The sequence below is a fragment of the Molothrus aeneus genome, chromosome 1 (assembly GCF_037042795.1).
Source record: "Molothrus aeneus isolate 106 chromosome 1, BPBGC_Maene_1.0, whole genome shotgun sequence".
Classification (NCBI taxonomy): domain Eukaryota; kingdom Metazoa; phylum Chordata; class Aves; order Passeriformes; family Icteridae; genus Molothrus; species Molothrus aeneus.
Window position 1 is genome coordinate 67,121,364 of NC_089646.1, and position 25,100 is coordinate 67,146,463.

Consider the following 25,100-nt stretch of genomic DNA (forward strand, 5'->3'; position numbering starts at 1 on the left):
ATAGCATTATAATTATATAATATTATAATATAATAATATCATGGTTAAAATATTATAATAATAGTAGGAAATATATCTTTATAAATAATATGTTAAAATGGCTATTGTTTTAAATTCTAATATAGATTTATGGATCAATATAATAAAAATATAATATATATTATATGGTATATAAATAATTTCATAGAATTAAGGATTTCCAGAAATGACCATGTTTCAATATTAAAAAATATAAAATCTGCAATTATTTTAGACTTCAATATGGATATATAGAGCAACTTAATTAATAAGGGACATAAAAAAATAGGTGTCGGGTGCTGTATAGCGAACACTTTTACAGAATGCTCTATTTCCAGGCAGGAGGGTCCGGCTGTGCGTGCGGGGGCGCCCGGGGAGGCGGAGGGAGGGAGGCGGGCGGGGGCGGGGGCCGCGGGCGGGGCGGGGCGGAGGCGGCAGCGGCCGCCCGGGGCTTTGCCCGCTCTCTCTCCGGCGCTGCCATGGCTCCGTTCCGCTCCGGCCCGGCGTGGTGGCGCCTCCTGTCCCTGGCCGTGCTCGGCCCCGTGTTCTGCGGCCGCCCGGCGCGGGCCGAGCCGGAGCCGGAGCCGGGGCCGGCGGCGGCGGGGGATCCGCACGGGCGGCACCTCTACAGCGCGGAGATGCTGCGGCACGGCGCCGCTGCCGCCCCCCACTTCGTCATGTTCTTCGCCCCGTGGTGGGTACCGAGCGCGGCGCGGCCCGGCCCGGCCCGCGCCTTCCGCCCGCCTCCTCCCCGTTGACGTGGCGGGGGAGGCGGCGGGCAGGGCCGGGCCGGGCCGGCGGGGAGGCCGCGGGGTCGCGCTGCCCTGAGCCCGGCGGGGGGACTGGCGGGGAAGGGCAGCCCCGGGGCCGGGAGGGGCTGGGACAGGGACCGGGACCCCCGCGTGTGCTGGCCCTGGCCGCGGCGGCCGCCCCCGTCACGGAGCCACGGGCTCGGCTATGTTGGAAAAGACCTCTGAGATCATCAGGTCCAACCTATCGGCGCCCGAAGCCGCCCCCGGCTGGGGCTGCGGGGGAGCCGCTCCGGCGCGCCTCAAAGAGAACGAGAGCAGTCGCAGCTTGGCCACCGACACTTACTCACCCTGGGCCCCCCAGCCCGAGCTCGCAGATGCTTTCGTTGCAGAATCGATGTTCTCTTTGCATACACAAAATTTAAGGGTAAATTTGCTGTGTTAACCATCGTGCTGTGTCCCCGAGGCCGCAGGTATCCGTAGGAGAGCTGGAGAGTTATTAGGTTTGTGAGAGACCCACTGGGCTTTTCTCCTGGACTGGTACTTTTGGCTCGAAAATGGTTGAGATGAATGAGGGAGCAGTGCTTTACTGGATATTCCTAGTCAACAGCACAGTACTTTTCATGCCTGGGTCTTTCTCATGGTTGTTCATATTCTTCTCTTTTCTTTGCCTCTTCCCCTACCCTTTTTTATCTTACTGATATCCAGTAGGTGTTTTTGGGAGTTCTATTGTTAGGGTTGTTAGGTTTCTTTTTTAATTTTTTATTTTTCCTCCGAAGTTTTCTTTAATCTAGATAAAGTTAAGGGAACAATGTGCAAAAGTTGTGTTTTGATCCAAAGTTATCCATTGCTACATGGTGCCATTTAGGCATATGAGAGTCTTTGAAATCCTTAGCAGGAAAGCATTTCTTTTGAAAACTTTTTTTGTTATTAACATTGACTTATTTATGCCATGTGAAAATGTTAAGTAAAAGCTTGAAAGAGCAGATGCCTTTGTTCTCTGAAGATCACAAAAGTGGATGACGCCTGACTTGCTGGTGAAGGACTTTTGCCTGAGAGTGCAGTAAGGCCTGAGAAATGCTCGTGCAGAGCAGGAGTACTTCTGCTCTCTTCTGTACTCAGGTGATGATATCTGTGTCTGTCCACACCTTGACTGACTCTTTCACAGGCATCCCTAAAACCACATGAGCTTTCTCTTATCCCAAGACCCTTTTTGTAGGAGACTCTCTGCCAAAAGGGCTGTTGCAGAATCCAGTGGATGCTGCACATCCTCAGCACAGATCAAAGGGAGTGCTGGCCTTGCCCACTTGGATCACGCTGTGCCCTTGCGAGAGCTGAGGATCTCTGCTCAACTTAAGTGTGAGGGAACAGTGTTGTTTACCAGATTTGTGGCAGCTTCTCTGGGTGTTCTCCTCATCCTTAGCAAATCTCCTCCAGATCTCTGGTCTTGGCCTCAGGGCCCTTGGTCTGGATGTCTGGCTCCTGACAGGCAGCATTAGGGCCAGGTTTCAGGTCCAAGGGAAGAGCAGAACAAAGGGAACATCCAAGTGCCTGAGAGTTGCTTATACCACTTACACCAGTAGTTCTAATTGTCAGTGGGATCAGGGTGGGCTGCCTGACAGTCCTGGAGTCTGTGTTAGAGCCTCTTGCCCTGTTCTGAGGTGATGTGCTAATCTCCCAATGCTTCCCACGGGCTGTTGTCTGTAGTTCTAAGGCAAACAGCAAACAGCCCAATGTTCAGCTGGGATTGTCTTTCAGATCTGTGTGGGTGCTGCTAATGTTGCATCATCAATTCTACCAGTAAGAGCTGGGTTAGAGCCAGCACCACCCTTCTCTTCCAGATTCTTGAAATAAATGTAGCTCTGGGCCTCACTCAGAAATAGTGGTGGTACAGGGTGGGGTTCTACATTTGTTTAAAGATGGCAGGATACTCCAATTAGAGAGCATTACAAGTCACTTGCCATCAGATATCATAAGATTTTTGTTCAGAAGGCTGTCCCACTTGGTAGGTACACTTGGGACAGAACAGGTTACTCTCTTGGTGGCACAAAGTATTCTTAAGTTGTTTGCCATGCCAGTTCCATTTCTACAGAGGAGGGAGGTTCCCCTGGTTCTTTAGCAGGAAATCATCTCAACTGAGTAGTTTTACTTCATTATTTTGACTCTTACAGGTCTTTTCAACATATGTTCTTACTTGGTAAATCTGGCAAGTCCACTGAGCTGCAGCAGAATTGATCACCAAAGTTTGTTGTGGTTGAATAGAACTCTGTTGGCTGGATTTCACTTCAGTTGAATTCTTCTGTGCAGAGCAAGAATGGTCCTGGTCTGCTTATACCATGTCTGTGTTTTTAACTGGATAAGGATTTGAGCTGTACCTTACTGTGGAGCTGCCCTTGCTGGCTGCTGAGCTCAAGTTCTACTAGTGGCCCCCAGAAATGTTTGTGTTAGTCTCTTTTGGATCTTCATTTTACTTGCCAGTGGAGTTTGTGGATGCTTACAACTTTCTAGCCCATGTAGGGATAAAAGAGCAGAACTCATCATTGACACCCAGGTCTCCACTGTCCCCAGCAGCTTCTCCAGCCCCACTGATGTGTTGCAGAGTAGCAGCAGTGAAGGACTGTGTAGGTGCATAGGGTTGAGGGAAGCCTGTGATATTGTATGGTCTTGCTCTTTGATTTTGCCCTCCTTGGTTTTATATATATTTCCTCGGAAACATCAGAAAAAGTGTTTTTGGGACCATCATGTATTTCCTTCTATATAATACTGTTTTGGTTTTTATCAAACTGGGAATGACTATCTAGTTGATTACTGATTCAGATAGGAACATTTTTCCTGCTTTATTTTCAGTTTTAGTTTCCATAATCCAAAGAAGGAAGGAAAGGGGTGTGTATAGGAGAGATCACAGTGTTAAGTGTGTAAGACAAGGCAGCTCTATTGTGCTTAAAAAACAGGAGGTTAATTAATTGGGATTCCCTTACTTAATTTTCCATTCTTTGTTGTCTAACACCAGCCAGTGTTCATTTGGTGTTTTGAATCACTGCATCTGCTAGGGGAAGGGATCAGAGTATCCAAAATCCTCCTCTTAATTCAAGCTCTGTGAAGGAGTTGGCTATGGAGGGACTTCAGTCAGGAGTTAAATATTTAAGGAATACTTGATTTTAATAGCAACACATTGTGTCCCTTCACCAGGACAATTCAGAGTAAGATCACATAGGAAATTGTATTTGGCCACATCATGGGAGCATTTGTGACCCATTGTGCCTGACTGTTACAGGACCTTATTAACATCAGAAAAGAATCTTTATCTTAAAGTAAATCTCAAGGGTTTTTTGTTTGGTTGGTTAGTTTTTTTCTCTCAATGATCTCAGGATAGAAAGGTGTGAATCCATGCAACTTTTCTACAAGTGTACTCAAAATCATTTGTATGAGTGTAATTATTTTAAGTCCAAGCAAAGTTCTCCAAAGTCCTAGTGGTGATTTAATTGTTACTTACAAAGTAGATGTTGTAGGTCATGCTAAGCAATAACTGCTGTCACACTGTCAGTCTGAGAATGCTTTCTGTTGCTCCAGCTTTGTATTTCTTTGATGTCTTGGAGGGTTGGCAAAAGCAGCGATTAAGGAGAAATGAAAATCTATTCCTTAAAATTTTCCATCATACTTTGAGGAATAGAGTATTGCTATAATGATTTGAAAGATTAGGAAAACAGTGAGAAGAATAATAGCTATTTTTTGCCTTTGGGGAGGTGCTGTTGTAGGAACTGTATGAGGCCAGTTTTCTGTGTGTATGCAGATATAAAGAGTTGATGGTGTCCTGCTGGGGCAGAGCATAGCATGGGAGGATTTTCACAGAATATTCTGAGGTGGAAGTGACCCACAAGAGTCATCAAAATTTTGGGAAACTGTATTGCGAAATTGGTTGTGATCTTTCTTGACTTGTGTGTTACAATTCCTCTGAAGCAAGGAGGTGCAAGTGGCATTACAAAGAGGCTAGAAACTATTCTCTTTTTACCTACTGCTAAAAAAAGAAGGAATTTTGAAATATTAGAACGTAAAGAAAGCTGGGCAACCTTGCAGGATTTTTCTAAAAAGCTGGAAGATGGAGAGTGCTTTGATTAATAGCCTTACTAAATTTGGGGGGTATTCATAGGATTTGTACTATAAAAGAAGAGTAGCAAGAGGTTCTCAAATCTTGATGATTTTTAAATTAGATGTGTTTGCAGCCTGCTGCAGTTCTTAGTAGCATTTGCTGTTGCTTAGTGGAACAGGGCTTGAGTATGGAGGATTTCTGATGTAACTGATATAAGTTTTGATTTAAAAACTTGTTTAAATTTATCAAAATCACCACTCTGCATATGACTTTTCCATGGGCTCATTCCTCTCTAAGTGGGAGCAGCTATTAAACAGTATCTTGTCCCTTCTGTCACAGGTGTGGACACTGTCAGCGCCTCCAGCCAACTTGGAATGATCTAGGAGATAAATACAACAACATGGAAAACCCACAGGTCTATGTTGTTAAAGTGGATTGCACTGTAGATGTTCCACTGTGCTCTGAATTTGGCGTGCGAGGATACCCTACGTAAGTATAGAAAGAAGCCTGTGCCTATGTTTCTTTTTTAGTTTTCCATGATCCCTTGCCAATTACTTGAAGCTAACTTCTAAGCTGTATTTTTGCTGGGTTTCTTTGTAGCCCTTTGGACCTGATATATTCATTTTAAGCCTTTTTGCAATGTTGCCAAGTATCATGTGATACATAGTACTCTTAGGCTTTTTCTTTTTTTTTTTTCTTTCAAGAAGCTGTTTTATGTCTTGTGAGGTGGCTGTGTTTAACTGAAGTCCAGAATTTTCCTGTTCTTTTGTGTGGGAGTACCTCTTTCTGAAGCAACAGTACATTGTGCAGCTGTGATATGCATGACAGAGCTGGTTTCTACTAAGAGTGCTTTTGAAAGTAACTTGCCACAAGTTTTTCAGTACACTGCACCTTCATAATTGCATTATAAGTGGTCTCTTAGAATTTTAGTGAATTAAGTGCTCACAAAGCAATAAATGAATAGTATCACTTAGCATAGCAGTGGTGATATTGTGTGGATTTTTTTTGAGCTAAATTTGGTTATATTGGTCTAGTATTTTAAGGTTGCTGTGTTTATGCTGTTATCAAGGATGTATGTCTTACCTACCTCAGCTTTGGTATGCAGAGCATGGTCTAGAGTATCTATGAGAGGTCAGTGCCTTTGGGTTAGATGTGTGTTCCCTTTTAAAATGACAGAAAAGGAGCAAAAGGATTTATTTTTCACTTGTGTCTTCTTTAAAGCTTCTTGCAATTATGGATGGGATCCTTTCAACTGGTTTATTAATTATTCACCTTAGTGGGGATAAGTGGAGATTGTATCAATGATTATCTGTAGCCCTTCCACAGCCTGTATTTTTCAGTTTCCTTCCCTTTGCTCACTTTGTCTGGTGTTTTTGCTAACCCCAGCAACAGCCTGAACTTTTCATTCGCTCCTGGCTGCACCCACTTGGACGCAGATGAGTGTGACTGAGTAGAAGTTGAGAGTTATAAATAGCACAGTCCTTGTTGAGATAGGAATTGTCCTTAAGGGCAGTGTATGTCTTGCTTCCACTACAAATACCAAGAAAGAATGAATGTTACAGTTCTGTTTTCGTATCTCCAGAAGTGAGCATTGGTTGTCATTGCCTGTTTGCATAGATTATATTGTGGTGCTGTTCCTCTTGAAACAGAATGGCAGAGATTTTTGAATAGGAAAAAATCAATGGATGTGTAATTGCTGGAGGGTTATTTCCCCTCCCTCCTCTTTAAGGTCATTGAATATATAGGTTTGTTAGTGCTTGCTTTTATCTATTTGAAAAGTTAAAAATAATAAGGCAGTCATCTGCTAGGTATAGAAATATAGCAATGAAGGGCAATTCATGGTAACAGTTCTCTTTCTCTTTGAGTAAGGTTTGAACTAGCTTGTTTCTAAAAACCTCCAGCAAGGGAAGTTTCACAGTTTCCTCAGGCAGAGGTATTGCTGCAAGTCCAAGTTATGCTTATCCCTACACTGCTTTCCTAAGCACCTGTCAAAGGAAAGACTGCATCCCCTTTCCATCCCCTCAGAGAAAAAGTGGCTGAGCAGGTCCCTGCACTTTCTATCACAGTTGTCTCAGGACTACCTGGTGGTGCAAAATAAATATTCTCTCAACTGAACTAGAGAAAATGTACCCGTGTTTGCAGAAAATAAAGGTGCAGCTAGCTTTTTTTAAGATGTTACCTGAATTTGTTTTGTTACTTTTCAAAAAATATTGCCAGGATGTGTGTTTTAGATATTCTTCTTTTAAATTTTTTTCCCTTCCTTATTATTCTGATTTTCTGTCATCACAAGGAACATTCAAGAGTACCTTGAAAAGAAAAAACAGTGGGAGCTCCTATCTCTTTTGAATGTATTTGCATTATGTGGTTTTTAAACACTTTTCATATGTTCATTTCTTCCAACTGTGGAACAAGAAGAGAGAGAAAAACATTCCAAGAAATTAAAGAAGCAGTACAAAATGACAGCTTGTCAAGGGGAAGTGAGGGCTAGGTGACAGTAGTAATTGAAAGTCTGATTTGCTTTAAAAAATAAGACTAGGTCAGAATGCAGTATCACACCTTTGTTAAATAGACTTCCAATTTTAACTTAAAATTTGCATAGAAGCTTTATGTAGTCTATGAAAATGTTTTGATGGCGATTAATGAATGTTGCAATCATGAAGTCTAGATGCCTACAAGAAGTCACTTATCCTCTTGTCCTATTGACTTGTCTCAGTGTGTTTTTAATCAATTTAATACCACATGACAAGCCCTACACTACAAGAGCAGTCAGGGAACAAAAGGTGAGAAAGAAATTTCCGGGAAAATAAGTGCTAGATATTTTTCCTTTGGTGAACAAAACAAAATTAATGCTCTTTGAGAAACTGAAATAGGATTAATAGAACTGAATTCTGCAATTTTTAAATTATTTTTTCTTATTGATCAAAGTAATATTACACTATGCTGATTTTTACACTATTGTGCACTATTATTTTTACACTATTGTACACTATTACACTATGCTGATTTTTAACTTAGTATGGTTTATTTTCTCTTTTAAAAATCTCCTTAAAGCTTACATGGGAAAGAAAAGGGGTCCTAAGTTCTAGCCATGACACTTTAATCTGAAAGGGGTGCCTGATGCTGATGTTAATAGTCAAGAGATCTGGTACTCTGGTACTGCCTGAGATGCATTGCCATGGATTAGCAAAGCACATTATGTTTCTGAGCATGTTTCCTGTGTGAAAAATTTTGCCTCACTCTTCTCTACATTTTGACCCTTTAGGCTAAAGTTGCTTAAACCGGGACAAGAACCTCTGAAATACCAAGGCCCTAGGGACTTCCAGGCACTGGAAAACTGGATGTTGGAGAAACTAAATGAGGAACCATCTGTAAGTGAAAAGGAAATAATATTTTCTGCAGGCTTACTTATCTATCATTTCTCTAAGTTAGGTTTCAATTTCCAGGAGGAAATCTGCTCCTGAGAATAAAAGTCAGATTGCAGTATCAATCTGAAACAGCTTACATGTAAGCCAGAGTAGTAATTAAAACTGTCATCCTGTGACCTGCTCTCTGTTTCCTGCTTTTAAAATTACAGTACATAATGCAGTTTTAATGCTTATACATTTGACATTTCAAGATACAGTCCTTGCTGTCAATTCACTTGACACGTGTAGGCCATAATGTTTCTAGAGTTAGAAAAGCAATTTAGCTCTAATACATTATAAATTGCATTTGTGTTGAGCTTAATTACCTCTTAAAACATGGATGCCATCTTTAGCTGAGTTACCTTCTGATAATATTGTGCCTAAAGAAAAGGTTTAAAATGATCAGTTAAGTAAGATATGCTAATATCATTAGGAAAATCCTTAAGTTTAGGGGTATCATTCACATACGGGAGCCAAGCCTTGCCTAAAATTAAATTTTTGATTGCTGTTTCTCATCAAGAGAAAGCTTTAGTGATTGCTGAACCACAGTTAGAATGTGATTACATTTCAACAAACATGGTATTTTTAATAATTGAACATTAAATGCTAAATTATTTTAAGAAATACACATTGTGGTTTCTAAAAAATTCTTTTCAGCTCTAGAGTTAGAGTCTAGAAAGTATTCACCTGCTTTTGCTGAAATGCTCATGAGTTTCTTGCAAGTTAAATGTATTAAGTGTTTGCTCCATTTCCATTGTTGCTGTTTTCCTGGCACCATTAGGTAGACAGCATTCTTTCTGGCACTAGGGGAGCAGAAAATAGCTTTTGCACTGTTTTTAAATAGCCCAGAGACCACTGAAATGGGTGTGATGGCAGTTGTGGCTGATGTGTGATGCTCTGGAGGCACTGTTATATAATTAAAGTGTGTTAATATATGGTGATGCAATGAATGCTACAGCAATTACTGTGCCCTGAGACTGTACTAGAGCACAGTGAAAGACTGGTATTCCACAGACTCTGGTAACTCTCTTTTATGTGGCAGTCCTTTTCACCTTTTGCTTTCATGTAGTTGTTTTTTAGAAAACATTAGGTACTTAAATCAAGCTAAATAAGGACCTTGCTTTAGGAATTCAAAATTTCAGAGTCTATGGCACTATCACACAATGATGTGATACAAGAAAAAAAATGTTGTGTATTTACTGTAGAACAAAAATAAGGTAATTTTTCTTATGAATAGGACCCTGAATCTGATGTGGAACCACCAAAAGCCCCTGAACCTAAGCAGGGAATGTATGAACTCTCAGCAGACAATTTCAAGATGCACATAGCAGAAGGTAACTGTTTTTTCCAAACAAGACAAACTTGATTACAGAGACATTAGTAGAGGGAAGGTTACACCAGAAATGTTCATTCTGAGGACATCTCCATCTCACTTTTATTTTCCAGTAATACCTAGTGAAAGAGGTAACTACATAGCAAACTATGTAAAAATGCACTGTTTAAATTATTTATTGCGGACTATAAGAAAGTTGAAGTACAGCAGTCAGAAGGCAGTAAAATTATGGTTCCTAATCCCAGGGAAGAAGCTAGTGAGGCTTGCTCAACTAAACTGTCTCTTTTCCCGAGCTCCTTGCTCAGTCACAGCCTTGCCACTTTGTGTTTTTGCAAGTCCCATTTCCTCCTTCCCTAGGTGCTGGTTTGTTCTTCCTCCCAGGTTGTTATTCTGGATAAGTGTAATCCACCCGCTTCCTCCTTCCAGCCCCCATCCCACTCCAGTCTGACCCTTTATTTGATATTGTTTTGCTTCCTTCCTCCAGAATTAATGTGGGCAAAACACTTCGTCTGTTTGGCTATTTTAAAAAATACTTTGTCTGGAAGCTTTAAAATTAATGCCAGGAGGGATACCTAATAACGGAAATTTCACCACTCAGATGATTTTTTTTTTAGACAATGAACAAAATCTTAGAATACAAACTTTGGGCTGGCATGACAACAGAGGATCCTACTTTCTCCATCTGTTATCTGAAAAAGAAAGGCTGGGTAAAATTAAATGTTTGCCCTTTGAAATTAAATGTTTGCTCGTTAGGGAGGTCAAACTAGAACTTCTTAAAGTAACCATTACCTCATTAGAAATATTTTCATGTGTAAAACAGCATTTTGTGCAGCTAACTTAAAATTTCCCAGCATGTCTGGCTTAATGTGGAATTCAATCAAAATTCTCCATTAATTTTCCTCTAAGCCATCAGGGATATGCTAAGCATTTGTCAGCTTAACTGCCTTCTCAGACTGTAAAGTTCAGTGCATTGTAAATGTTTTAAGTGTTTTTATTATGTATCCATTGGCCTTCATAGAGGAGACATTCTCATGGTCATATCTGATGGTTAAACAGGTTTATGATCATCTGCAAATGTGCTGTCCTTTCTTGACTTCAGTTACAAGAAGTTCAGTGCTTAAATACAATGTGAACCTTAGCAGTTACACCAGCAAAGTTGAATTCTGTTCTTAAATAGCCTCCTTTTACCTTTTTGCTGCTCTGGGACAAAAATAAATTATATTGTTTTCTATTGAGGAGAGTATGTCAGAGTACATGGTAAAGAATAGCTGATTTTGACTAGTGTTCTTATTAATTCATGGGAAATTTGATTTTGCAGTTTACTTGACCAATACATAGAGTGTCAATCAGTTTGAAAGTCTTCCACATGCAGACTAGTCCAGTTAGAGTACACTAGTACTGCAGTTGTTTTTTATTGCCTTTCCTCTGACCTTCCTTTGTGAACAAGCCTTCAAACTAGAAATTAATTCAAGTAATATCATCCCCAAAGCAGTCTTCAAATGATTATGAATAATTCTGCTAAAAACAGCTTTTCTCCAATTGCTGGTGTTTCCTGCAAATTAATTTTTTTCCCTTATTTTAATTCAGTTCATTTTTATTTCATTTAACAGAGCCTTGCCTCAGTGTATGCAAAAATGTGCAGCAATTTGAATTAATTAATCTTAATTGAAAGAAATTGCATATTCTAGTACTCTGCAATCAATAATATATACTTTTAAACTAAACCTTAGTAGGAGATAGCACAGGGACTCTTCTCTGCATAAAATGCCACAAACATCTACTAAAGGCAGAAATTTCTGAGTAGTTGACATGAAAATTCAAAGAGCAGGGCAGAAAAAGGAAAATGGAAAACTGAACAACATTTTTCAGGTAATTAATGGACTTAAGCATTTCTTAGGAAACACCATTGCATGAAGTTGAAGTTTAATACTTCAATTTATGCTGTTATCAACATATATTCCTTGGTCGTTCTTTCTACTCTGTAAGAGGGCAACTGGTAGAATTAAACATTTAGGTAAATTATTAGGTTAAAAGTATCAGTTTTAATACCTCACTTGTTGGCTTAAGATTTTGAAGCTGTTTGAATTTTCAGGAAATTTGGCAACACTGTGGGAATGCATACAGTATTGAAAACCTAATTGCTGAAGTATTTTGTCCTGGCCTTTGATTCACAGTGTTTCCTATCTTTAACTCAGGAAATACCATGATAAATTTGTAGCCTGAGATTAGTACCTCGGCTTTAATTGCAGCCAAGTTCATTCCAAATTAGCTAAATATTTTTTTTCTTTTTTTTTTTTTAACTTAAAAGGTAATCACTTCATCAAGTTCTTTGCCCCTTGGTGTGGTCACTGCAAGGCTTTGGCCCCAACCTGGGAACAGCTGGCTCAAGTCTTTGAGCATTCAGAAACTGTCAAAATTGGTAAGGTAGGTGAAACACTCTTAGTTTGAAAATATGGTTTGTGTCAACATATGTTTCAGCCAAGAATCATGCCTTTTGTGCTATGATTTGCAAATCACAATTGTTTTGTTTGTCACCTCTTAAATCCTTTTATAGTCACAGTTTGTATTTTTGTTTTGAGACGGTCATGGTTTTTTTCTCACACATCCACAGTTAACCGGACCTCCCCTATTTTAAGCAAAGCCTTGTTACAAACAGAGCTGCCTCTCTGCATTTCAGAGAGCTAGGAATAAGTCTGATACTTCAGGTGCAGGGAATAATATTTTTGAGATTTGTTTTTTATTATTCATTTGCTTTGCAGAACTTGATAGACTTCAGTATTTATTTTGAGTGGGAAAGTGACTTCGAATTTGTTCTTTGCAGCATTGAATTCCTTAGCAAGCTTTAGCCCTACTGGGTATTTATGATGAGTTATTTCTTTGTTGGTTTTGGTTTTTTCCCTCTTTTTCCCCATAAAACTTTTAAAAGGTTTCAGGGGGGTCTTACACCTTAAAAATTGATATCTTGTCCTGCTTTACTATTTCCCTTAGGGTTGATAACCAGGTTCTGTGGTGTATTTACCATGGGAGCTTGTTACTTGTACGTGGAGTGACTACTGTGCAGAGGTATGGAGGTGGTCTGGCAATAGCAGTTACTGGCTTTATTTGCTGACCCATACCTATGTCCAGGTGGCTCATGATGGGAATCCCTCTGTATCTGCCAACCATGGAAACCGGACCAGGCTCAACTTCCACGTCCCTAAACTTTCACAGTGGTTCCACTGACCTGAAATACTGCATGGCACTATTGTCAGTCCTGCAGAAGGACTCTTCCTCTGCTGTCTCCCCTGCCTCTGCCCTCACAGCACTTTCAGCTGCACGGGAGGGATGAGCTTGACTGGTTTTTTAAATGCTTTTGAAAATCTGTTGATTCAGGTATGCTGTACATGTACAGCACAGGCCAGCAGAGTTGAACTTTAGAGGAGTTTAGATGAGACATATATATATATGTAATGTTCAGACCTGGTGGTTATAAAGTTAGATTCCTTCTGAAAATGAAATGTCAGAAGCTTTTTCTCCTTTGAATCTTTCTGTACTTTTTGATACCCTTGTTTGCTGTCTGATGAAATAGTTGCTTAAGTATCTTTATGAAGTTACCATTTTCTGGTACCCAGAGAAAAAGAAACAACAAATTTCCAAAATTTCTGTTTTAATCAGTTGTCTGTGGTGTTTGCAGTTTGTATTACTGAGAGAGTTGCTGTTTAATACTTCCACTAAGATTTGTCTTGATGCCTAGACAATTTTATGTAACTGTATAGCTTGTGAAATATATCTTGAAGCATGTCTTGGCTAAGATTTTAAGTCTGTAAGTAAACAGGAAACACAACTGTTTCTAAGAAGGTTGAACCATGACCTTCATCTAATCTGGGGGAATAGTGTCTTAACACTGTTTAATCTTTAGAGTTGATCTTCAGTGAAAAGTTTATAAACAAGTAACTTTACAGACTATATTAGAAATGAATGTTGCTATGCACTTGGAGCTTCCCTTGAAATACAGTTCACTTGCTAACTGTTGACATGCCTTCTGAAGCCTTTAAAGAGTAGTTTTTTAATAAATGGGTGAGCCAGTATGTCTTAATTTTAAAACTCTCTCACATTAGTGTTTTGTGTCTCATTGTCCATGTACTGATTTTATTAGCTGAGAATACCAAGCACTTTTTAATTGAAATATTTAATTATGTCTTCATTGTTCTTTGTAACTGCTACTACTTCCTTCTAGCCATACCTCCCTCCCTGATACTCCTTAAATTAAATAAATAAATCAAATACACACAGGGCCTCCCAATTATACAACCAAACCACTGTTTGGAAGGCAGACATAATCATTCTCAAGATAGTACTTGGTACTGAGTTTTGCCAAGCCTTGTATTGCTTCTTCCTCTATTTTTCTGAGCTTTTAAACAAGGGAGGCTGTGATGCTTGTTGTATGTTTATTTTAGGCACTGAGTAGTTTTGGATTTTATTCCCAAAATGTAGGTCGACTGTACCCAGCATTACGAAGTCTGCTCTGAAGCCCAAGTTCGTGGTTATCCCACACTCCTCTGGTTTAGGAATGGTGAAAAGGTGAGTCTGCAAGTTCAGCAAAAACTCACACCATTTTTCTCTGAATAGTATTTGGACTATGCTTACGTTCTGGAAAAAAAAATCTGCTTGTGAGAGAAGAGATGTTAGATGTTAATTTGGGTGCTAGAAGAGGTAAACTTTGTCCACAGATAAAGGTTTCTGTTCTCTGTTTTGCAAAAAACTGATATAATGTTCATAAATCTGTAAGCAGGATCTCCAGTTATGCTGCTGTGTGAGAGAATTCTGGGTTTACTTTATCATAGTATTTTACTTCATATGAAACACAATAATATAACTGAAACAGAAATAATAATAAAATATGTAATTTTCACAATGTGTATCAGAAGGTTCTGATTTCTAAGTGGTGCCCATCTGCTGAGTGATGTCTGGAGATGCAAATTTTCTTTTTTATATAAACCCAAACATTTCACATGACACGCGAGTGAGAATCCTGTGGGCCCAGTTGACATTTTTCCTTGCAGCAATTCAGAGAACTAAAATATTCTGAAATTATGGGGCGATAAAATATTTATAAATACCACATACCTGAACAGCAATAAATAAACATATTATATAGCATTATTTATACTATATTTTACAATTTCAAGATTAGTTTAATATATTCAATGGATATTCAAATCAGGCCTGCAAGAGAACCCAGGACTACACTTCTAGCTTTTACCTACTAAGTTCTTAGCAGGGGGAAGGATGAGGGGGTTTTCTCCCATTCATCTTGCATTCCTTTTTGAACATTTACAGTATCAGCAACATTAAGTTCTGTTACTTGAAACAGTTTAGTGGCCACTACTTGTGGCCGTTTTCTGGCACTCTGAAGAGAAACTGGCTGCAAGTACATACCATATGAGGTTTGGGATAAACACCCCTATAAGATGAGACACTAGGGAATTTAAATGAAGCAGCCCCGGTGTTTTTGAATTCAAACCAGGTTCACATAAGTGTGCAGCTTTGTGACCTCTCAAGCAACACAGCTGGAAGCTGAGGGCGTGCTCAAATCAAGAATGGTGGCATGTCCAAGGCTGGAGGTTTTTAGTTAATTAAATTTTAGTTTAAACATTGTAATAATTGGAGTTCCTTGGAGGTATTTCAATCAAGAGTGCAGTGACAGGAAAAAAAAAAATCACTGCTGTTGTATTTGGTAAAGCTGAATCTCGGCCATTAATCTGAACAATGTATTTCAGTTGACATCAAACTCTTTCCCCACTGGCAGTGTGGAATTCCTTGGTAGAATACTGCCACCAAAATCACATGTTCCTCTATGGGCTGATACAACATATTTGAAAAAGCACAGAATGACCTCAACAATTTTCCAATAATCTGGCCCAGAAATTCCTGAAACTCTCTCTGGCAGCCATAATACTGGTCAGTAAGGGGAAGGAGGAGAACTGATTCAGTCATCCAGCCTTGTCTGTAATACCTTCATGCCCTTTGCCATAACTGAAGTCTGGCATCACACCACTGCTGTTGGTGAGATGCAGCAGATACTCTGGGAGGAGCCCTGACCCTGCCCTGCTGACATGGGTACAAACAAACAGGTACAGGCCTCTTGCTCCTTAGGGATTGACTGACACCCAGTGCCAGGAAAGGGGCAGTAGTTATAGGAAACATTATCAATTACAAAGGAAGGAAAATGTGTACGAGTTCCAATGACAAAGGAAAGTTGAAGAGATGTCTGTTCTTCCCTCTAATCTCTGGAAGATTTTGTTGTTTCTTAAAGAGTCTTCCTCGTCTGCAAGAGGAAATATATCTTGCAGCCCACACCACATAGGACCACATCTCAAGAATTCTATCCAAAATGGATTTGTAATGCCTCAAAGATATGATCTCTCTTCTGAACAGGAAAATTAATACTAATTTTCACAGACAGCCCTGAGGGCATTCATGCAAGAGCCAAATTGGAGAGGGCCAACAGTGAGTTTAAGACTAAAAGCTGCTCACAAGTGCTCTGATTTCTTGTTCTGACAATCTCCTGATTGTCTTGTTCTCTGGATTTGGAAAGTACCAGGAATATGGGGAAGCATCCAAGGTAAACTGTGGCCTCCCAAAGATCTGGCTGGCTGACTGCTTCATGTGCAGGTTAAAAAATAGGATTAGACTTTTGGGAGAGTGGTGCCATTGGAAATGTCTGCCCTGCAGCAGGCTGCTGTTGTCTCTTGCTCCCACGTGAACCTAGGTGCCCAGAGTGCAATGCCTTACTATTTGGGTTTTCCAAGGACTTGTGGCAAGTGTGTAGGCCAGAGGAATGACTGTGTAGTCCAGAGACAGGCAAGTTAAAGTTTTCAGCCCTGCGTTGTGCTTTCAGTCAAAGCACTGCGTTGAGCTCACAGGGTAACGGAGACCACACCCAAACCACAGTGGATATTTTATTGTTCCTTGTAGTAGAGTTAGATGCAAAAAAATAAAACTTTTCAAAAGCTGACTAGGGTGAGACCAGAAGGTCAAAGTGGAAATGTTTCAAAATTTTGCTTCTATGTTTCTAAAATACCTTTCATTTCAAGGGAATGTTAGATTGTTCCCTTCGGGGACCAAAGAATCTATGGCAAAAGCTGAAGACATGGAGTGAATGGAATGTCATAGAGAAGTTTAAGAACTAGATAATCATATTTATTATTTATTTGCTTACACTTGGCAATCTTGTTTTACTAGTAATTATTTATTTGCTTTGTCAACTGCATATAGAAGGTTGCACAAACTATTTGCTAATTGTAGGGTGACCAGTACAAAGGGAAGAGGGACTTTGATTCCTTGAAAGAATACGTGGATTCCCAGCTGCAGAGCTCTGGGAAAGAGCCACCAGCAGATAAACCTGTTGAAGCCCCACAGCCACCTGCAGAGCCCACCCCTGTTGAGGTAAGTGCTCCTGCACTCTGCAGCAATGTAAGGTGTTGAGACTGTTTTAGCTGCCTGAGTCTTCCATGTATTTCTCTCTCTCTGATAGCTTGACAATTTCTGGAGGTAAACTGTACCAAATACTTCCCTGGTTATTTTTTTGAGTAACTAATGAGTGGAATCAGATCACAAATCCTAGAGATACTTTTACTAATCTTATAAATTGAAGAAGGAAATTGAAGAAAGAAAAAAATTGAAGAAGGAAAAAAAATCTGATTCCTATTTTATGGTTGCAATAAGTTATTTAGATACAGGCATAAATGTGTCTTTTTGGCCTGTGGAACTGCTGGCATCTGGATCTGTATGACAGCATATTTTACCACTGTAGAGATGAACATTTCTTGCAAGATTATCACTTGAATCCAGGAGGATGGTGCACACTGCTAAGCCCCTAAAAAAAGCCAAGGTTTTATACTTAGAAATCTATCTGCAGAAGCAATGAACAAAGATTATGAAGACCAGTACCAATATGGTAAGGTAATGTGCCCTGTGACAAGAAAACTCCTTGGCTTTTGGAGACTTATTTTTATCTTGGTTGTTGGAACTACAGGCTTCTGTTGTGAAGAAATTGGCAGAAATAACCTTTGTACAATTGTAGTTCATGTCATATAATTTTATGTCTTTTCTAATCCTTTGGCATTTCATCTGCCATTTTTCTTGGAGATGAATGAAAAATTGGTGAGGCTGAGAAATTAGGGATGGATATCAAACATAATTTTTCATGAAAGGTACAAAACATACTTTGTGCCTATAAAATAAGGGACAGGGATTTACACCCCCTTGTGCTATTGAATGAACTTAAATAATTAGGCAATGATGTTATTAATATAAATATAGTTTCTATGTATCTTCTTATAGGAAAATATTACCTTTCCCAGCTGACTTTTCCAGCAGCATTACCCATCTTGCATAAAGTGGCTTACCAAACATTACAGACCACATAGATTTGCAATTGTCATGCTCTTCAATTTTTATTTTCTTAATTGACCTCATATTTGGAAGATCCCAATGAGCTGGTGTTAGTACAATGCCGAAAGTAATTAGTTGTCTTTCTATTTTTATAGAAATAACACAAACCACATGTGACACAAATTCCCACTTCTGCCTTGCATTCACCAGGCACACACACAAGGAAGAAAAGATTGCTGGGGGATTTTTTGCTAAATATTAGTAGACATGGTGCTGGACTCAGCTTGTCCTTACAACTTTTATCTTCAGACCCCCTGACTCTTTGTTTTCATGAATTTTGAAACAAGGAGCTAGCCACTGTAGCCAGCAAACACTGACTGCATTTGCTATCAGTTGACCACAGGCAGCCAAGGCAATGAGTTCCCACTCCAAATTTGTGTCCCAGTGTTGAGCCCCTACTTGGATTCCCCCATGTCTTATATAGCCCAAGTACTTGCCAGCCCTTTTACAAAAGCTGCACTTTTACATCCATGAGACTTCTCTACTGCCAGACATGGCTAAAATCATACAAAAAATTATCCTGGTGGATTAAGGCAGCGTGACCAGCAGATGCTCAGATTATGTGATTGCATTAGATGTCTTTTTTGAGACACAAAGCTAAAATTGGGATATCTCATATTAAATTTATTTTTGTGGTTACATAGTTCACATTGATATTCTGATAGTATCTACAGATCTTTAAAATTCATTTTACTGTGCAAATCATGGGGAAGTTGTTACTAATCAGGTTTTCACATTTTGTATCTTAGATTGTATATTATGTTTGGAACATCAGTTTTAGATAGCCATTTAGGAATATCAGAGTAGAAGCATAGTGCTTACTTTTTGCTTCATGTAATTATTTCTGATTATTTAATAATTACAAAGTATAAAAGTATAATTTCTAATTTCTAAATAGTTATTTAGAGGTAAAAGCACTTCAGCATAGTGAAATAAGTCCATGAACTAACAGTTATTTACAGAAATATTTAAAGGTACTGGATAATTTGGATTTTCAAATTTATTTTTGGCTTCACAAAACTTACTGGGGTTAAAATAGAATTGATAATACTGTCAGCTGTGATCTTATTTTTCTTTTTCTTTCATTTGATTTTGAAGCTTTTATAGGCATGGGGTACATTTATTTGTTTTTAATCCCTCCCACCCTTAAAGGTCTCATGCAAAAAATGAAGCTTCAGCTCCATGCTCTCATGTGAAGACTGTAAGCAATGTGCTTTCCTCCCATCATTCCCTTTCTCCTGATATTATCAGGAGTAGAAACATTTCCTGGCAGCCATGCAAGTGTGGTGTTGTGATGTCCTTTTGACAGGCAAATCTGTGTTTCTGGTAACAGCTTTTTTTGTGAATGCAATGCAGGGGAAGAAAGAAGAGAGCAGCTCTTGAGACATCAATTGTGTGCCTTGAATACCTCATTAAAATCTCAGATGGCCATTACCTGCTTGAAGCCAACTCCTCTAAGGGCTGTTCCTTGAAACATAGTGTATTAAAATTAAGGTGATTTTTTTACAATTACTGAAAATCTGGATACAGGCAAATCCTTTGAAAATAGGAAAGCTTTGTTTCTTCAGTTATGGATGAGATTCAGTGTGAAATATGCTTTTCTCTGCATCTGTCTGGGGAAGGAAAGTTGCTGAGAAGTAAAAGGCAGGTCTGCTGCTGCTACTCTTGTTTATATTGCCAACAATATTATCTTTTCCAATTCCAGTTTCCCTTTTAGGAATGTAAAAGCTCAGTAGACTGATGTTGTATATACAAAATATTTTAACATATTTTTCTCTTTTTCTGTTTTTCAGGGGCAGGCTGCAGTGCTCTCTCTCTCTGAAAAAGACTTTGATGCAACCATTGCTAGGGGGATCACCTTTATTAAATTCTACGCTCCATGGTAAGAAGTTTGCAGCTGTTGCTGTTCAGGATTATTGCTGGCTAAGATGTGAGTGCAATAGTTGCTGTAGATCTTTAAGCTGTAGTAGTGGATTTGTTGTCTTGATCTAAACTGTGAATTAGCTGAAGAATGTGTGTGTTGGCAAGAGTCACAGCAAAAAAAAGCTTAGCCTTGTTTAGCTCCCTTGAGCTGCCTCTCTGTGGAAAGGCTGACACAGAAGCTTTACCGTGTCAGCCTCCACGTACTGCTGGGGTAACAGGGAGAGTGAAGCTTTCTTTGCAGGTGCAGCATGTTCCTATCCCTGGGTTAGGATAAGATGAGGGGAGTATATCACCATAGCTCAGTGCTGAGAAAGGAGAGGATGCTGGCCTTAGGGCACTCTCCCTCATTGGAAGCCTCATTGGAAGCCTCATTGGAGCACCTGAGTTTTGATACAGATTGTTGAGCTATGGATAATTAACTGCCTGTTACTCTCCAAATAACTGTCCAAAAACTAATTTGCACAAGTGGCAATTTTAAGATGTTCTTAAGAGTGTATGTTCATGCAGTATGTTCTTAGAGGGACCCAGAGCAGATGGTGTAGGTGTAGATACCCAATGGAATGCGTTGGAGGGCGAAATGAAAGTCATCTCTGGCATCTGCCATTCCTGCTATATCCAGCAGAACCTGGGACCCCAGATGGGTTAAGACCTTAGTATTACAAACTAGTAGAAGAAATATTTCCACCTTTTTCTAACTATTCCCTTTCTGAGACAAAAAGAAAGTTTCTTTTTCTTCTCTCTCTGGTTTATAGAATTCATCTTATTTGTGCCTCTTCTGAATTTAATGAAACTTGCATGCCATCTTGCTCATCCATTGCTCCATTGCTGGTCTTTTAGCAAACAGAAGGAAGCCTAGTGTAGTGGGAGAGATTAAAATTAAGCTGTATTTCACTGGGTGAAAGATAACACATCTCTGATTTAATCACTGGCATTCCATTAACACAGTGTATAAAATATAAAAAGATATTTTGTTTATGTTACAAAAGGCCCCATTACAAAGCAACACAAGCAAACACCACCCATATTTAGATGTGCTCAGGCATCTCAAAATATTGCCATTTAACTTCAACAGTAGGCATGCATGTGTTTCTTAGTGTAGGCAAGAATTACCTGGGAACATTTCATTTCACTTAAGCTCAGGCTGCAGGCTTTTCCAGTGTTGTCACCCTTTGCTGCTTAAGAACCACTGCTATGCTCTCTTCCATCTGTAAGATCTGCTTTTGGATGTGAGCAAGTATCTGCCACCACTGAGTTAAGAAATGTCCTGCCCATAGCATGCACACCCCTCATCTTTTACTGCTCTTTCCTCACTGCCTTTATCCCCTCTGTACTCTGGGAGGGATTTAGATTGAGTCTGTGCCTGTGCTGCTTCTGCCCCACCTGCAGAACTGGCTGGGAAATTCAGTTCACACCTGTGCTCAAGAGCAGCTTCCAGTCTGATTTCTGAAGCCAGGGCTTGTTGGCATATCTACTAGTTCATTTCCTGGAGCAACTTTTTCTGGGAGAGTTTGAGATCAAGAAATTCACCCCTTTTGATTATCTCTTGTTAACAATACCATATCCTCATCTCATGAGATTATCGTGGGATGCTGCTGGATCTCACAGATAGGATCAGTGCTGGATGGCAGGGTGAGAAACAGTGGTTTCAGGATGTAGAGTCACCAGTGTCTGCTGCCTGGCTGCAATGCTCAGAAAGCCACCATTTAGGAAAATGCTTCCTATATTTATGTAACTCGTATCCTAGTTTTGGCTCTGAAAGTCAGGCTTGTGACTGCCTGTAGTGCTCTGCATATAAATGACCATATTCTCTTCCAAGTGGATTAACTTATGTACGGTTCAGCAAACACTATTATGTTGCTTTCTAGTTCTGCCCTTCAGTTAGTTTTGGATAAATATAAATGTTAACTTGCATCGTAAGCACAAAATCATCCTGTTCTAGTAGTTTTTGTGCATGGTCAGAAATGCTTTTATACTGTCACTGTGTATTAACAAGGTAGTTTAAATATACACTGGCTTGCATTAAGAAAACTTCTGCTGAGACATCTTTTATTATTTTTGTAAATGCCCTGATCCAGCCTTGAGGCAATTATGGGTCTGTTTTAAAAACCCAATTAAGGTGCAGCTGGGTTAGAATAGTATGAGCAATGCAGATTTAAAGTCTAAAGTGCTTTGGGAATTCTTCTTAAAGGCAGTAAGAAGTTCACATTAGGAACTTGACTAAGCCAAGTTCAAAATATAAACAAAATGAATGCTAATGGTCAAGGAGGCCATTAGGAACTTGAAGAAATTTAATAGGGAAATTAAAATCTCATTTAACTAATTAAAACTCGGCTTATGTAGCTTTAGCATGATTGGCATAGGCTACCTGAAAAATTAATTCTACAGACATTCTGTGTCTTCCTAAAAGCATTTTTGTTTCCAAGAGATATTTTTTTTCTATTTAAATATTCTCTGGTCTTGTCTTTATTTGGCTTCATATTCCTCTGTGGGGTAAAATGTTAATGTACTGAGATCTAGAATACCATTCTAGACAAGACTAAAATGGCCAGAAAGTACTTCAGTGCTTAACTTAAATAAAATCACTTCTTTTCTTAGCTCATTTACTGACATAATAGTGCAAGGGAGTTGGAGGGCCAAATCATTAGGGATAGGAAAGGCTGCTAGTTAAACTTACATCAATTGAAGCAAGACAGTAGAGATAAAGTAGAAAGTGTGTCTGTTAAACAAATCTCCCTCCCTTGTTTCTAGGTGTGGTCACTGTAAGAACTTGGCTCCAACCTGGGAGAACCTTGCCAAAGAGCAATTTCCAGGTTTGACTGATGTCAAAATAGCAGAAGTGGACTGCACTGTGGAACGTAACGTCTGCAACAGATTTTCTGTAAGTGTGAAAGTTCTGAAATGAAGGGGACAGTATTGTGTACCAGATGTTGGAGGCTCCAGTGTGCAGCCCAACTGGCTGCTGCACTCCAGGTGCCTGCTGACAGTACAGCTGTGGTCTCTATTACCCAAAAAGAGGCACCTGGTGACATCATTTTGTTCCTGAACTGTTTGTTTGGGCTTGGTCATTTTCATTATTGGACAAAGCTGAAGAACTCCCTACTTTAGGAAACCTCTCTGAAAGCACTAAAGCTGTCTTGTGGTATCCAATACTGAATTTTATTCCTAGAAAAAAAAAGTCTTTCAGAGCTGTTAGGCAGACAATTGAAGACAGAGCTGGGGCTGTCATTCCAAGAGCCTAGAGGAACATGTATTACCCCATTCTCTTAAAAATGTTCAGAAATTGCAGGTTGGCATTGAAAGTTCTGCTGTGGAATTGTTTTTTTAAATTAAAATGGCTTACTGTTTTAGAGGGGTTTGATGGCTTTTCAGAATCAGGTAAATATGAGTGATGGATGCAAGTTTGAATGTTAATAGCAAGTTTCTTTTTGTGTGTGTGTCTTTTGAAGGTCCGTGGTTATCCTACACTTCTGCTTTTCCGAGGTGGAAAGAAAATCAGTGAACACAACGGAACGAGAGACCTTGAATCACTGCATAACTTTGTCTTGCGTCAGGCAAGGGATGAACTGTAATAAAAGTCTGGATGCTCTGTCCCTGGCTGTCTCTGTACAGTAGCTGAGGGATTTCTATCTTTGCTAATTTTTAAATAGTGTATTTGGGGGGGATGGGGCTTTTTTTGTTTCTTTGTTTCTAGGAAATTGAATGTACTAAACTTTGGTATCTTCCCCTTGTGTGTGTGTTAGAGACATGTCTCTGTATGTGTGAAGGAAACCTAACAAATAGTTACTGTGCAAATCAAGAGTATTTTCAGCATTGGTAGTTGCACTGCATTTCTGCATTCCTGCAATGAAGTGTAAATGGTTTCCTTTGAGACCAAAATACGTTAAGAAAACCAACTGAAGGGCAGCAGTAGAATATTTTTGTCTTCAGGTCAGATCTGGTTAAAAAGTAATCCTTACAAACTGCTTACCATTACTAGAAAGGCAAAAGCTACAGCTGTGTTGAGTCACTTTTGCCTCTAGAATTGTACTTAATCATTATTTGTCTTAATCTAGCTGCTGAAAGGTTGAAAACACACACACCTTTGGAAGATACCAGGCCACCATGAGCTGGTTGTTTCCTGTTAATCCTCTCAGCATGGGAGGTCTAGCCATAAAGAAAGAGATGGTACTGTAACATGTGCCTGAACGTTACTGATGCCATAGTGTACATGTGTCAGGTGCATTTCCATAGGCTGCTGCCATCCAGCTCCAGAGGCACAACTATGCTCTACTTCTCTAGAGCCAGAGTGAAAAATAGGTGCTGTTATAACTGCCCCGTTAATGGTAAATGATCAGTCAGACTCCAGAGCTAAGGACGTGTTTCCTATCCCGGCCTCAATCCAGACATTGTGCTGACCTGCTCCTTACTCAGAGTACCTAGAGAACAACAAGTAATACAATGTTTAATATTTTTTTTTCCATTCAGCTCTTCTGCAGTAGTGTGAAATAGTTCCCCCCCACCCCTCTTCTCGAGCCTTAATGTTTTTCCAAGCTGTAAGCATTGATAAGTTTGAATGCTAGGACCACACACTTTGTGGTGTCTTGGATTATAATATGAATCTATTCTTTGGTGCATAAGATGTTCCATGTTAGACTTAACTGAAAGCCAAAGAATTTACATTACAGAGACTGTCATGATACAAAGGCAACAGCAAACCAAGGATTGAATTCTGCTGTCTCATGTGCACAGAAACTCATGAGGAATGAGGATTGCTACAGGCTAATTTGACTAATCTGTCAAGATGCTGGGTTTTGTCCATCATATGGAATAAGTTGGGTTGCTTTTCGTTTTTATTAAAAAAAAAAGCAAAACATCAATGAACTTTTAAACCAGTGAATTTCTGGTTCTTCACTTCACTGTCTGTCCAGAACTTTTGATTCTGTTCAGTCTGAAAATGTGTGAAGGTGAAAAAGCCACAGTGAAAGCTAAGTGTTGTACTGGCAGATGTATTGGATCAACTTGTGTACTTCTGCCTTTCAGGAAGCCTTTATTATGTTTTTAACAACTTTCTAGTGAAGCACAATCTCATGAGTTTCTTGTATAAAATCAAAGTGGTACAATTGTTTACACTGAGATTTTTTCTAAATAAAAACTTTTTAAAAAAGCAGTCT

General features: G+C 39.5%; 1 protein-coding gene across 1 annotated transcript; it reads left to right on the forward strand.

The window, feature by feature from the left end:
* The first annotated feature begins 475 nt into the window (after nucleotides 1–475).
* TXNDC5 (thioredoxin domain containing 5) lies at nucleotides 476–25,096 on the forward strand. The gene is made up of 10 exons (XM_066558703.1): nucleotides 476–712; nucleotides 5,194–5,343; nucleotides 8,117–8,222; nucleotides 9,496–9,592; nucleotides 11,900–12,015; nucleotides 14,065–14,151; nucleotides 16,879–17,019; nucleotides 19,821–19,909; nucleotides 22,699–22,828; nucleotides 23,397–25,096. The coding sequence occupies exons 1-10, from the start codon at nucleotides 498–500 to the stop codon at nucleotides 23,517–23,519; spliced, it is 1,254 nt and encodes a 417-aa protein (XP_066414800.1). The 5' UTR covers nucleotides 476–497; the 3' UTR covers nucleotides 23,520–25,096.
* Nucleotides 25,097–25,100: the final 4 nt, after the last annotated feature.

Coding starts and splice junctions, on each gene's coding strand:
- TXNDC5 (XM_066558703.1), top strand. CDS start 498: ATGGCTCCGTTCCGCTCCGGCCCGGCGTGGTGGCGCCTCCTGTCCCTG. Junction 12,016..14,064: donor AAACTGTCAAAATTGGTAAG/GTAGGTGAAACA, acceptor CCCAAAATGTAG/GTCGACTGTACCCAGCATTA. Junction 14,152..16,878: donor GGTTTAGGAATGGTGAAAAG/GTGAGTCTGCAA, acceptor TGCTAATTGTAG/GGTGACCAGTACAAAGGGAA.